Below are 14,067 nucleotides of genomic sequence, written 5' to 3' on the forward strand. Positions count from 1 at the left end.
AATCAATGGACAAATAGGCCAGGATACTCAAAAAGAAAGAACTTGCTATACCAATGTAAAACCAACTACACCTTTAATAGTAAAAATGGTAATGTACTTCCAGCAAGAAGCAGAAATAAAAGCAAAGATAAAAAGCCGGCTGGCTAGCATAGACCACCTGTCCTGGGATCGTAGCAACGCGGTGACCTCAGCATGTCCCTCCTCTCAAGGTGCTGACGTCACTGCATTGCTACGTCTGCTTGGCTTCATCCCACACGGAGTGTGATCCATCCATGAGCGGACATCATATTTCCCCTCAGGATAAAGGCCTTTTCTAAGCTTGCCATCTGGTAAGCGTGTCTTCTATGTGGTGGAGGTGCACTTTTTTTTTTTTTTTTGTCGTGGTGTGACAACAGTCACTTAATTGTCACGATGAACATTTTAAAGGGACACTTATCTCTACAATTTTGGTTGATGGATTTGATTATCTATATGGACTATTAACTCACAATATACGTTTATGCACATTTATTAATATGATTCATTAAGGTTAGCACAGCTCTCTTTGCTTTTTATTTGTATTCTCTGTGTGTATCTCATAGTAGAGATGCAGCTTTATTTTAATCTGTTTAATTTATTGTTCAGTATGTGCTAGCACAGTAACTTCCCATTTTTTAGCCTTGCCTGGTAGATCCCAAACCTGGGGGAACACACTAAGGCTAGGTAAGCCCAAAAACAGTCGGTCCAGCAGGAACCAGCTGACTTTCAGCCTCTGAGTACAGCTGTCTCTTCTACAGAAGTTGGTCTTATGACCGGCTCCTGTCAAACGGTCATGCTGAAAAACCAGCATCCAATCAGCGCTGGCAGACAGTGTCTTCTGACTGGGGCAGGGCAGTCCCCCTGTCAGAACACAATAGCGCAATGGGGGAGATTGCCACACTAAAATTGCTTGTGTCAGTACAGTGATGGGTTTGTTTTTTTTCATTTAGGCCCCTTTAACACTTGTGTGACAAGTTGTACCCCACGATTTCCAATGAGTACCGTTTATATCTGTGCAACTTCAAAGTAGTCCCTGCACTTGGATGCGACTTGAGGTCCATAGACTTCAAGATTACACAGGCATTGCGTCAAGTTGTATCAAATTTGCAGCAAAAATCATGGAAAAATCGTGCGACTTTCAGGTCGCACAAGTGTGAAAGGGGCCTTAGCCCTATGTACTCCGCATAAGGGTCTCACACAAGTGTTCCAAGTCACATTTTTTACTAAGAAAAACGGAAGAATACTGGTTCAGGTTATATCATTCTTAATCAGTTTGTACACCTGTCTTCAGTTCAGTTTACATCCATTTATGAACACAAAAATAGAAAAGGATGCAAACCCTTACTGTTTTTTGTGTTTTTTTGTGGACATAAACTGACTTGGATGTAAACAGGAGTCCATTTAAATCTGCTGGTTTGTACGTGCAACTTTAGCTGCCAGCATTTAGGCCTCATTTCACGTGGGTGTACCTATCTATAGGTGAAGGGCTGTCTTTTTCAGCCCGGGTATGCACAGATGTTTGTGCCTCTGTGTGCAGGCAGTCCCATTAATGTCTCTTGGCACATATTGGTTGCATGCGCACATCGGCTGGTCCCAATTTGACAGGTGTGCGGGTGAGGGTCTCCTTTAGTAGCAGATCTAATCTAAACATGCTTGAGGAAAATATGGTGAGAGGACTGCTGTAATTCACCTCCAGTCCCTGTTCTGCTTTTGTAAATCTGAACATTTGCAGGTACTGGTCCTAACAGTTTAAGATCTGACAGCCGCACTATTGATTTTTGGTGCTCCCATTTCACCCCCTCAACTGACTTTTCCTATAAAGCATTCCAGTGTTGGGTGTACAGACATGATTTAGTGCACTCCATGCAGCACCGATTAGCTTTTGCCCTTTGCAGAGCTGAACAGATAATAATAATAATAATAATTAGAACAAAGACATTTCAAAATGACATTCATTTATGCATACATATAAATAACCATTTGAGCAATAAAAACGATTCACAACATAGAAGATTTAAATCTCAAAGTGTATGTATAGCCAGAAGTTTTTTTTAGTTATGGATAGAGTGGGGAAGTGTTAGAACCTCTGTAAATTTTGTATATGTAACGGTGACCATCATCACTAAGACAAAAAGTGACGGGAAATCCAAAATGTTAAAAAAAAAAAAAAAAAAAAAAAATCTTCTGGATACATCTGTCTATGAAGTGAATTTGTAGAGATTTCCTCTCACTGTATTCTAGATCTCCATGACAGAGAGTGAAGAGAAATCACAGCAAGGGGATACAGATGGGGAAAAAGTAAACATACAAGGGTTCAAACACTTCCCTACACTAGGCAAACAAAAAAAAACAAAAAAAGCTTTTGGCTTTAAATATATTTTAATGCTGAACGCCAGGCAAGCAGCTATATACACAGTTGAAATACATATTTTTTTTTTAAATGCCAAAGGACTTAAGGTTTTGTGATCCAGGCACCCTTGTGACCTCTGCTGCAGCAGAACTTTGTCAAGAACATCCCTCCAGCCTACCAAATGGACAATGAGAAGACAGAGGTATACTGGAGGAATCATCACTCTGTTCTCTGCTCCTCTCAACATGCTCAGAGAAGCAGAGACTGGCTTTTAGTGCTGCATCTTGGGTGACAATGTACCAGGGCTTACATGAGGCTGACAGGAAGACAAATGCAGGTACTTTACATTTAAATCTATTTACTTATTTTATTCAGTGAATACTTTAAAGGCTAAGTTCACCTATGGAACATGTTTCATCTCCTGCCCCCTCTTCCTCTGACCCCCCCCCCATCTAACAGAGGGCGGGAGTTCTTCTCTTTGCACCTGCTTTTTAAAAACAGCATGGTTGTGTAGGGCTCCGCCCACACAGCCACGTCATTCGTTTGCAGATTTCTGTCAATGAATAAACAACAAGCACCATCTTCCACCACGGCAGAAGGACTTGTAGTTTCAATGCCCTGCGGGGGGGCGCTGATGAGCACTTTTGTAGTATTCTGACATGTCCCCTATGTTAGGAAGCCTGTACTGATCGTGGGTGCAATGCTTTCCATGCTCCTGCATGAAAAAATAATATAAATGCGCTTTTTGTTTTTGGCAAAAATATGTGCATTTATTGTTTTTTCTATAAAGGTAAATTTATCCTTTAACTGCATCCTATTTTTTATATCTGCCTGTAGTTCAGCTTTAAAACCATTAAATATAAACATGATATGTTGATTCTGGTAAACCATGTAGGTCAAGGATATGCAATTAGCGGACCTCTAGCTGTTGCAAAACTACAATGAGCTTTTTCAATGGGGCCTATAGCTAGCCATAGATGTGAGATGGTGATCCGATGATCAGACTGCCACCCGAAGATTCTGTACCCTAAACATGGTACATGTACCACTCAGACCCATCATGTATACTTCTGCACTGAGCAGACAGCCTTTATTGGCCAGATCATGTGACAATTCATCTCATATCAATGGTTAGCCTAATTTGTGGGATTAAACAGTCCTATAACTTCATTTACTGTGTAACATGACCATAGAGATTTGTATCCAATAATAGAGCTAAACCTGCTAATGTGGAGAAGTCTGTGCTTGGATACTGCCCGCAGCATCTTCTTGGTACACACTGGTCCACATATTTTGTGGAGTCAATTTTATAATAATTTTTAATCAATAGTTTATTTTTGTAAAAAGTAGGATAAAAAGCACCCCTTTGACCTTGCCCTTGACACTCACATGGAGTTGCTCACAGTAAAGATATTTGGGGCCTGTATGGCCCATGATTGCTTTGACCAATGGAAGACTCAAGTCTATGATGACCTTTGTGCTGGTAGAGGACACCTCTCCTCCATGACAGGCGCTCAGTACTCTTACTCAGAGTGGAGTGCGAGGACGGATCGGAGAACTGGACATAGCAGCATCACCGAAAACATTGGTGTAGGAGGATTTAAGGAACTGGACATAGTTTTGCATACTGCGATTGGTACTTTCCGACTGCTCCAGCCTGTCCTTTAGATCTTGAAGGCGACTCTGGAAACGGCGCTCTGCCTAAAAAATGGTAGCCCCCCCAAAAAATAAAGGTTAAAATCTAGTCTGGTGTAAATGAACATTGTAAGCAGACAGTCATTTTCTATACAGAAAGCAAAGACATCAGGAAGTCAAAACCAAATACTCCACTTTGTAAACTGAAACTACATGCCAAGTCACCTGTCAGTGCTGAATCCACTGTGTCATGTAAGGAGCAAGATAAAAAGAGAGGCATGAGAGGCCTGGGTTAGGGCTAGCAAAGGCTGATCCACATCATTTATTTTTAAAGCACAACTGAACTTTCAGTTTAAATTGACAAAATACATCTTAGAGCAAACTATTGAAACAAAAGGGTTTCAAACTAAGAACATTCTGTCCCTTGACAGTATACAGCAGAGCAGGAGCCATGCTCTCTGTGTGGAAGCAGTGTTCTCTCTGCAAAGGTCCATCACCCCTCCTGCTCAGACAAAGCTTGAGCCCCCCAATCAGCAGGGAGTGTGAGCTCTAAAACCACAGCATACTGGCAGGGGGGCAGGAATTTCTGCTCATGTTCTAGAGAAAACCAACTTTAAGACCCCATACACACTATTCGATTATAAGCAGATTTTTGTCTTTAGATTTACCAAAACCATGTAGTGGAAGGGCCTGCCTGATTGCATACAAATTGAAACTCTTATGCCCTGTACACACGGCCGGATTTTCCGACGGAAAATGTGTGATAGGACCTTGTTGTCGGAAATTCTGACCGTGTGTGGGCCCCATCACACATTTTCCATCGGATTTTCCGACACACAAAGTTTGAGAGCAGGCTATAAAACTTTCCGACAACAAAATCCGTTGTCGGAATTTCCGATCGTGTGTACACAAATCCGACGCACAAAGTGCCATGCATGCTCAGAATGAATTAAGAGATGAAAGCTATTGGCTACTGCCCCGTTTATAGTCCAGACGTACGTGTTTTATGTCACCGCGTTCAGAATGATCGGATTTTCCGACAACTTTGTGTGACCGTGTGTATGCAAGACAAGTTTGAGCCAACATCCGTAGGAAAAAATCTTAGGATTTTGTTGTTGGAATGTCCGATCAATGTCCGACCGTGTGTACGGGGCATTATGGTTTGACCTCATATTATATGGTATTTGTAAATCTGAATACAAAAACCTGCAGAAAATCTAATAGTGTGTATGGGGTCTAAAGCCTCGTACATACGCTTAGATTTTCGGACGACCAAACGTCTGTTTTTTGTGGCATGCTAATCTGATGTGGAAAGTGAAGAGGTTACTAACAATACGAAAATTTTCGTACGACAGAATACATCAGAAGTGACGTAATGTGTTGAATAGTTTTTGTATGTATTCATTCATTTCTGAGCATGCGCAGTCTTGCTCTTACGATTTTTTTCGTATGAAAACCGTACTAATGAAACGAAAATCGGACGTTGAGTTCACATCCAACAAAAATGTTATAGTCCGCACATCCAGCTTTTGTCTGCCGAAAAAGCAAAATCGCCTGTCTTAAGCACTGTACTAACGATTCGAAAATCGTCTGGCAGCTTGTCGCTCGAATTTTTCCATCCGATTTTCGTATCGTGTGTACGGACCTTAAGACTTAATGTATTTTGCTTTGATGTACCTGAAATGTATTTAGTGGTTTCAAGGCTAACTTCACTTTCAGTAACATGTTACACCCATAGTTAGGATGTAACATGTTGCTAAGCAAACCCCACCCCCAATGCATGCCCCCTCCCCCTGTGACAGCATGAGGTTTTTTTTTCTCAGCTTCAGCATCTGCTGTCAAATATTCAATTTGGCTCCGCCCACACAGCTGCGTTGTTCATTCATTCACAGAGATACAGTATCTCACAAAAGTGAGTACACCCCTCACATTTTTGTAAATATTTTATTATATGTTTTCATGTGACAACACTGAAGAAATGACACTTGTCTACAATGTAAAGTATTGAGTGTACAGCTTGTATAACAGTGTCAATTTTCTGTCCCCTCAAAATAACTCAACACACAGCCATTAATGTCTAAACCGCTGACAACAAAAGTGAGTACACCCCTAAGTGAAAATGTCCAAATTGGGCCCAAAGTGTCAATATTTTGTGTGGCCACCATTATTTTCCAGCACTGCCTTAACCCTCTTGAACATGGAGTTCACCAGAGCTTCACAGGTTGCCACTAGTGTCCTCTTCCACTCCTCCATGACGACATCATTTTTTTTTTTTTTTTCTTTTCTTTTTATTGCATTTTAGTGTAAATATGAGATCTGAGGTCTTTTTGACCCCAGATCTCATATTTAAGAGGACCTGTCATGCTTTTTTTTTCCTATTACAAGGGATGTTGACATTCATTATAATAGGAATAAAAGTGACACTTTTTTTTTTTTTTTTTTTTAAAAGAACAGTGTAAAAATAAAAGGTAAAATGCAGAGCTCGCGTACAGAAGCGAACGCATATGTGAGTAGCGCCCGCATATGAAAACGGTGTTCAAACCACACATGTGAAGTATCGCCGCGATCGGTAGAGCGAGAGCAATAATTCTAGCCCTAGACCTCCTCTGTAATTCAAAACATGCAACCTTGTAGAATTTTTTAAATGTTGCCTATGGATATTTTTAAGGGTAAAAGTTTGTCACCATTCCACGAGCGGGCGCAATATTGACGCGTGACATGTTGGGTATCAATTTACTCAGTGTAACATTATCTTTCACATTATAAAAAAGAATTGGGCTAACTTTACTGTTGTCTTATTTTTTTAATTCAAAAAAAGTGTATCTTTTCCAAAAAAAAGTGTGCTTGTAAGACCGCTGCGCAAATACGGTGTGACAGAAAGTATTGCAACGACTGCCATTTTATTCTCTAGGGTGTTAGAAAAAAATGTATAATGTTTGGGGGTTCTAAGTAATTTTCTAGCAAAAAAACCTGTTTTTAACTTGTAAACAACAAATCTCAAAAAGAGGCTCGGTCCTTAAGTGGTTAAAGTCAGCCACACAAGCTACCTATACTCACCTTCCCCTTGCTTTCCTTTTGCTCTGTTTGGCCACTGTGAGCAAAGAGAACAAGACCAGTGTAGGTACAACTTGGAACTTACACTGGGCTGATGACTTTCTCCCGCCCCCTTGTGACATCATTGGGTGCCTGAGTTGTCAATTGCCAAACACTAGCGTGGTCACATGACAGAAAGGGAAGTAAGTAACATGCACCTTCATACACTGAAGTATAGGGTATTTTTCTATGCTCCCAGTGAATGAAGGAAAGGTATATTATTTTTCTCCTGAAATCGGATTGGAATTTGCCAGTTTAGATGCAAACCCATATTAAACAGAGTTCTATATTAATAAGGAAGTTTTAAGCCATTCTCATAACTTACATCCTCTTTGCTGCGTCGAAACTGGTTGATTTCAGTTTTGGTCCTGCTCAGCTGCGTCTCCAGCTCAAGTATTTTAGCTTGTGTCACCCTCTCTTTGGATGAAGCTCGTTCCTTGGTCTGTTCCACCTGTAATGGTTTTATACAAGAGATCTAACCTCTGCTAAAGCCTTATACAGATACAGATGACGTGCACACAGGTGACTTACCTGTCTCCGGGATTCTTCGATGGCTGCCTCCAGCTGCCGTGAAAGAGAAGCACAATCCCGGGATTTTTCTTCTAGTCTCAGCTGGTTCTGATGGATTGTCTCTTCCCGCTTGGCCACAACTTGCAGAAGTTCTCTGTTCTGTGTTCCAGCATCCTCCATCCGTCTGATAAATGCAAAGCAAATCTGAAAGTCAGCCAACAGATAAAGCAAGGCTCTGGGCACATTTTTGGAATGAGTCAGGGAGTGTTTGATCCTCTGCCAGGTTTTTTATTGCACTCTGCTTTCCCAGTGGTAAGATTTCCCCCTGTTTTCATGTGGTCAACAGGACAAAGTCAGGGGAACCTGCCCAACAAGGACACAGGGACCTAAAAAAACCTGAACTCTTGAAAGTGTTTACCAGCATTAAATACCCATAGATAATGCTAAACCTATGTGTTGTGAATACATTTTTGACAGAATTACTAGTATCTCAATCTGTCCTACATCAGCCTCCTGTAATCTCCTGCACAGCCTGTAATCAGGAGAGATTTTGCTCCGGGAGGGGTGTCCATCTAAGGCTGATGTCACACTAGTGATCTAATTGGTGAACATTTTCCAGCAACAGAAACTTCTAAATTGTGCTGGAAAAACACCCGCATGCATGTGTCACTACCTTGTGGGCAAGATGAGCGAGGCATCACTCCTTTGCTGCTGAAAATGCTGCAGAATGCAAATCACCAGTAAGACAGCGACCCCTCACTTATCCAGCCAGCGAGGAAGTGCTGCATGTAAGCAGATGAGCATTTCTATTCCATCCCACATAGAGATTCTGCCAGCATCAATGTACCAAGATTCCTTTTTTTGTCCAGTCACAGGCTAAGGTGGGCCCTGGATGAGGTTGTAGTGTAGCCTACAGGGTGGTGCAGGAGCTGACAGGGCTGTGTGGATCACAAAACTGGCTGAACAGAATTGCAATTCATTTTGCAGATATAACAATTCACATGCAGTATAAGGCCTCATGCACACTGGATGTTCTTTTACAGCTTATGTTTTTGGCTTCACTGCGTTTTTTTTCTGCAGCCAGTAAACACCCCAGCATTTTATCCTATCTGTCCATGCACACATAGGCTTTTATCAGCATTTTTTGTCAGGGGCGTTTTCTGGCTGGAAAAAAAACCATTACTGGTGGGTTTGAAGAGTAGTTTTTCAGCTGTAAAAACGCTCTAACTCTGAAAAACTCTAAAAAAAAAAAAAAAACACAGTTATTCAGTGTTTGAGCATTTTTGAGCCATAAGCTTTTGTGGGAGTATAGTTTTGCTAAAAAACTAATTCTACAGCTAACGCCACTGGCGTTGTGCATGAGGCCTAAATGTACTTTATATGCATTTTTACTGGAGCTGAATGTACACGTACCTTTAAAATTGAAAGAGCTATGCATGTATTCTATGCATGAAGGTAAAAAAAACCTTCTGTGTGCAGCAGCCCCCCCCCCCTCCCCACCCCAATACTTGAGTACTGCCATTGGCTTTTGCTACTGTCAATCACAGCCATTGAGCCAATGAGAAAAGAAGCGGGGGCAGGGCTGAGCCGTGCTCAATGTGTCAATGGACACACAGAGCAGCGGCTCAGGACCAAGCCTGCTTGGATGCTCCCGTAGCAAGCTGCTTGCTCTGGAGGCACTCATCATTAGGGAGGGGCCATGAACCCGAGAAGAGCAGGATTGGGGCCGCTCTGTGCAAACCATTACACAGAGCAGGCAAGTATAACATGTTTGTTATTTAAATTTTTTTTTTTTAATCTGCCTTTAACCACTTGCCGACCAGCCGCCGCAGTTTTACTGCGTCAGAATGGCACAGCTGGGCGAAACGACATTATGTTATGTCGCGTCGCCCTGTGACCACTAGGGGCGCCCGCTGGTCGCCCCTGGAGCTGATGGGAGTGCCCGGCGGGCGCGATGACCGATGGGCTCCCACGATCGCTCGTGACACACCGAGAACCGGTTCTCTGAGGGGAGAAGAGACGACTGATCGTGTGTTCATACAAAGTATGAACAGCGATCTGTCATCTCCCCTAGACAGTCCCATCTCCCCTTCAGTTAGAACACAGAGAGGGAACACAGTTAACCCCTTGATCGCCCCCTAGTGTTATCCCCTTCCCTGCCAGTGACATTTATACAGTAGTCAGTGCATTTTTATAGCCCTGATCGCTGTATAAATGCCAGTGGTCCCAAAAATGTGTCAAATGTGTCCGATGTGTCCGCAAAAATGTCGCAGTCCCGATAAAAAAAAAAATCGCAGATCGTGGCCATTATTAGTAAAAAAAAGAAAAAAATAACAACAATAAAAATGCTATAAATCTATCCCCTATTTGTAGACGCTATAACATTTGCGCAAACCAATCAATATACGCTTATTGCGATTTTTATTACTAAAAATATGTAGATAAATATATATTGGCTTAAACTGAGAAAAAAATGAGCTTTTTTTTGTTTAAAAAAATGGGGATATTTATTATAGCAAAAAGTACAAAATAGTGGGGTTTTTTTTCAAAATTGTCACTCTTTTTTTGTTTATAGCGCAAAAAATAAAAAATGCAGAGATGATCAAATACCACCAAAAGAAAGCTCTATTTGTGGGGGAAAAAGGACATCAATTTTGTTTGGATATGGCGTCGCATGACCGTGCAATTGTCAGTTAAATCAACGCAGTGCCGAATCGCAAAAAATGGCCTAGTCATTCAGCAGCCAAATCTTCCCGGGGCTGAAGCGGTTAATATAACTTGAACTTCAAGGGCTTACTTCAGCAATAATAAATGGATTTACTCAGGAAAAAATAAATTGCTTTAATCCCTTCACCATACATGAGCAGTCAGCATAGAAAGCTACTCATTTTATACATGCTCCAGGTCTATTTTAAAATGTCAATAGCCGCAGATTTAAAGAAATCACGTCTTGCATCTTTTTGTACCTCTCCAGCTCTTCCAGTTTCAGGGACAGAAGCTTGTTCTCTTCCATTGCAGACTGGTACCGGTCCCTTGTAGACTCCATCTTGTCTCCCTGCTGCTCCATCTGCACAGACATATAAATGTATTTTTGTTTGTTTTACTTACTATTGTATTGTAAAAAAAAAAAAAAAGTTTCTAAATACTGGCCAATTTTTGGTGCAGGAGTTTTTGCGCCCGAATCTTCATCGTATTGTACACTTTTTAAGCATATTTTTATTCATATTTCTAGTTACTTCTCTAAGTATTTTCATCTACATTCATCATATAAAATACTGTACCCCAGTGCAGCTTTAGGAAAACAATGCTTTTGATCTGCACATGCAGTTTTCAGGCATCGTTTACAAGAAGAAGCTCCACAGACTCAGAGTGGAACCTGCCTGTCAAAATGTCAGTTAAGCCTTAGGCCCCTTTCACACTGGGGCGGTTTGCAGGCGTTATTGCGCTAAAAATAGCGCCTGCAAACCGCCCCTAAAAGCCTCCACTGTTTGTTCAGTGTGAAAGCCCGAGGGCTTTCACACTGAAGCGGTGCGCTGGCAGGAGAAGAAAAAATCTCATGTCAGCCGCATCTTTGGAGCGGTGAAGGAGCGGTGTATTCACCGCTCCTAAACCGCTCCTGCCCATTGAAATCAATGGGACAGCGCGGCTATACCGCGGTAATACCGTGGCTATAGCCACGCTATACGAGGGGTTTTAACCCTTTTTCAGCTGCCAGCGGGGGGGTTAAAACCGCACCGCTAGCAGCCGAATACCGTGGTAAAACATCGCTAAAAATAGTGATGTTTTACCGCCGACGCCCCCTACCGCCCCAGTGTGAAAGGGGCCTTAGTGAAAATAGAAGCAGAGCAGTCACAGGGGTGGAAGAGAACTAGTGTGTGCGAGTTACATCCTAGGAACATAGAAGTTTTTTTTAGGGCATCTATTGTTCACCCAAGTTTCTTTAGTGGTTAGGGAAAGAAAGACAGAAGAAAATCAGGACAGAGAGAGCAACCCGACCTCAGTACCCTTGAGGTTTGCTCTAATGCAGCCTTTCTCAACCTTTTCAACATGGGGGAACCCCTGAAATAACTTTCTGGTCTCAGGGAACCCTGCTAATAATGATTATATCTACAACTCATGATACATTAGTGGTCAGTGGGAAGAATGCCTTACATTTGTGGTCATTGGGAAGAATTACCCCCTTACAGATAGCTAAAAAGATCAATAGTGTCAGTGGGAACTTATCTGAGAGGCAGAAATTGCTCAAGGAACCCCTGGCAACCTCTGGAGGAACCCTAGGGTTCCATGAAACCCTGGTTGAGAAACCCTGCTCTAATGGCTCTATGTCCTTGCAAACTAGAGAGATATACTTTTGGATGCACAGGAACAGAGCATTTTGATGGTAGGACAATGTCCTCATTGAGGCAGAATACTGAAACCACCTTAGGGAGAAAGAATGGCCTTTGGTGCAAGACATCCCCTGTCATTGTAAAGTGAGGAAAGGCTCTTTACAGGAAAGGGCCACCAGTTCTGAAACACGTCTGACAGACGTGATGAGAACCAAAAAGTTTACTTTGCAGGAGAGATCCAGTCTCTAACAAGTTCAAAGGGTAGTTTTTTCAGGGCAAGAGGAACCAAGCTGAGACCCCATGAAGCACAGGGTGCTGCAAAGGAGGATTAATATGAGATAAACCTGTTTTTACGAGGGACAATGAGGCCCTTGAAAAAGAAAGGATAAGGGCAAGATCTGACCTTTTTGAGAGTTTTTAAGGCCAAGTCCTGGTCAAAACCTGTTTGCAGGCAGGCCAGAATGTGAGGCATGGAGTAACGACTGAAGTATCTGTATTTACACAGGCATAACAGATTTTTTTGGAAGCTCTTCTTTCCTGCTTTTTGCAAGGAAGGAATTACAGACTCAGAAGTCAGCGCCTCATAAAAAGTCTGCAGAATGCCAGTTTCTTGAGTAGAACAGCGTGGACTCGATGGCCCCGCCCAAAGTGATGATGTCAGCAGACCCGTCCATCTAAGAAGTGGATTGATTTGCTGTTTATGTGAGTGTTTATATGCCTTTCTTACTTATTACTTACTTGTTACAAGTAACAAGAAACTGGCATTCTGCAGACTTTTTATGAGACGCTGACTTCTGAGTCTGTAATTCCTTCCTTGCAAAAAGCAAGAAAGAAGAGCTTCCAAAAAAATCTGTTATTGCCTGGTGTAAACACAGATACTTCAGTCATTACTCCATGCCTCACATTCTGGCCTGCCTGCAAACAGGTTTTGACCAGGACTTGGCCTTAAAAACTCTCAAAAAGGTTGGATCTTACCCTTATCCTTTCTTTTTGTTGAAACCAAACCACGGTCAGGTAGACCAACTAAAATTTCAGCCACAACTGCCTGTAAACTTGTTCGGGATGCAAAGAAAAACCCACAAATAATTTCAGGTGCAATACAGGACTCTCTTAAAACATGTGGTGTGGCTGTTTCAAGATGCACAATAAGGAGGCACTTAAAGGAAAGATGGGCTGCATGGTTGAGTCGCCAGAAGAAAGCCATTACTACGCAAATGCCACAAAGTATCCAGCTTACAATACGCCAAACAACACCGAGACAAGCCTCAAACCTTCTGGCACAAAGTCAATTGGAGTGATGAGACCAAAATTTAACTTTTTTGGCCACAACCATAAATGCTACATTTGTAGAGGAGTCAACAAGGCCTATGATGAAAGGTACACCATTCCTACTGTGAACCACGGAGGTGGATTGCTGATGTTTTGGGGATGTGTGAGCTACAAAGGCACAGGAAATTTGGTCAAAATTGATGGCAAGATGAATGCAGTATGTTATCAAAAAATACTGGAGGAACATTTGCATTCATCAGCCAGGAAGCTGCGCATGGGACGTACTTGGACATTCCAACATGACAATGATCCAAAACAAAAGGCCAAGTCGACCTGTCATTGGCTACAGCAGAATAAAGTGAAGGTTCTGGAGTGGCCATCTCAGTCTCCTGACCTCAATGTCATTAAGCCACTCTGGGGAGATCTCAAACGTGCTGTTCATGCAAGACAGCCCGAGAATTTACAGGAACTGGAGGCTTTTTGCCAAGAAGAATGCGCAGCTTTACCATATGGGAAGATAAAGAGTCTCATCCACAAATACCACAAAAGACTTCAAACTGTCATTGATGATAAAGGGGGCAATACACAGTATTAGGAACTGAGGTATGTGTATATATATATATATATATATATATATATATATATATATATATATATATATATATATATATATATATATATATATATATATATGAATTGATAATATATTTATTTAAGTATTAGCAAGGTTATTTTCCAACATTATTTTTCACTGTGTGACATTTATTCAAGCAAACGCCACATTTTATCACTTAGTTATATTTGTTCACAGTTTTTCAACAATCGTAGTAGTATTACATAAGAGTTACATTTTTACATTGGGTG

General features: G+C 41.7%; 1 protein-coding gene across 3 annotated transcripts in view; it reads right to left on the reverse strand.

The window, feature by feature from the left end:
* Positions 1-454: 454 nt before the first annotated feature.
* ODF2 (outer dense fiber of sperm tails 2) overlaps positions 455-14,067 on the reverse strand; it is a 95,691-nt gene continuing 82,078 nt past the window's right edge. For all 3 annotated transcript variants that reach the window (XM_073600075.1, XM_073600072.1, XM_073600074.1), the window contains 4 exons: positions 10,573-10,673; positions 7,628-7,790; positions 7,422-7,547; positions 455-4,069 (listed from right to left, as the gene is read on the reverse strand). In XM_073600075.1, the coding sequence (XP_073456176.1) occupies positions 3,896-4,069; positions 7,422-7,547; positions 7,628-7,790; positions 10,573-10,673 (564 nt within the window). In that variant the 3' untranslated portion in view covers positions 455-3,895. The remainder of the gene's footprint in view (positions 4,070-7,421; positions 7,548-7,627; positions 7,791-10,572; positions 10,674-14,067) is intronic.

This window comes from Aquarana catesbeiana, linkage group LG09 (genome assembly GCF_042186555.1).
Source record: "Aquarana catesbeiana isolate 2022-GZ linkage group LG09, ASM4218655v1, whole genome shotgun sequence".
Classification (NCBI taxonomy): Eukaryota; Metazoa; Chordata; class Amphibia; order Anura; family Ranidae; genus Aquarana; species Aquarana catesbeiana.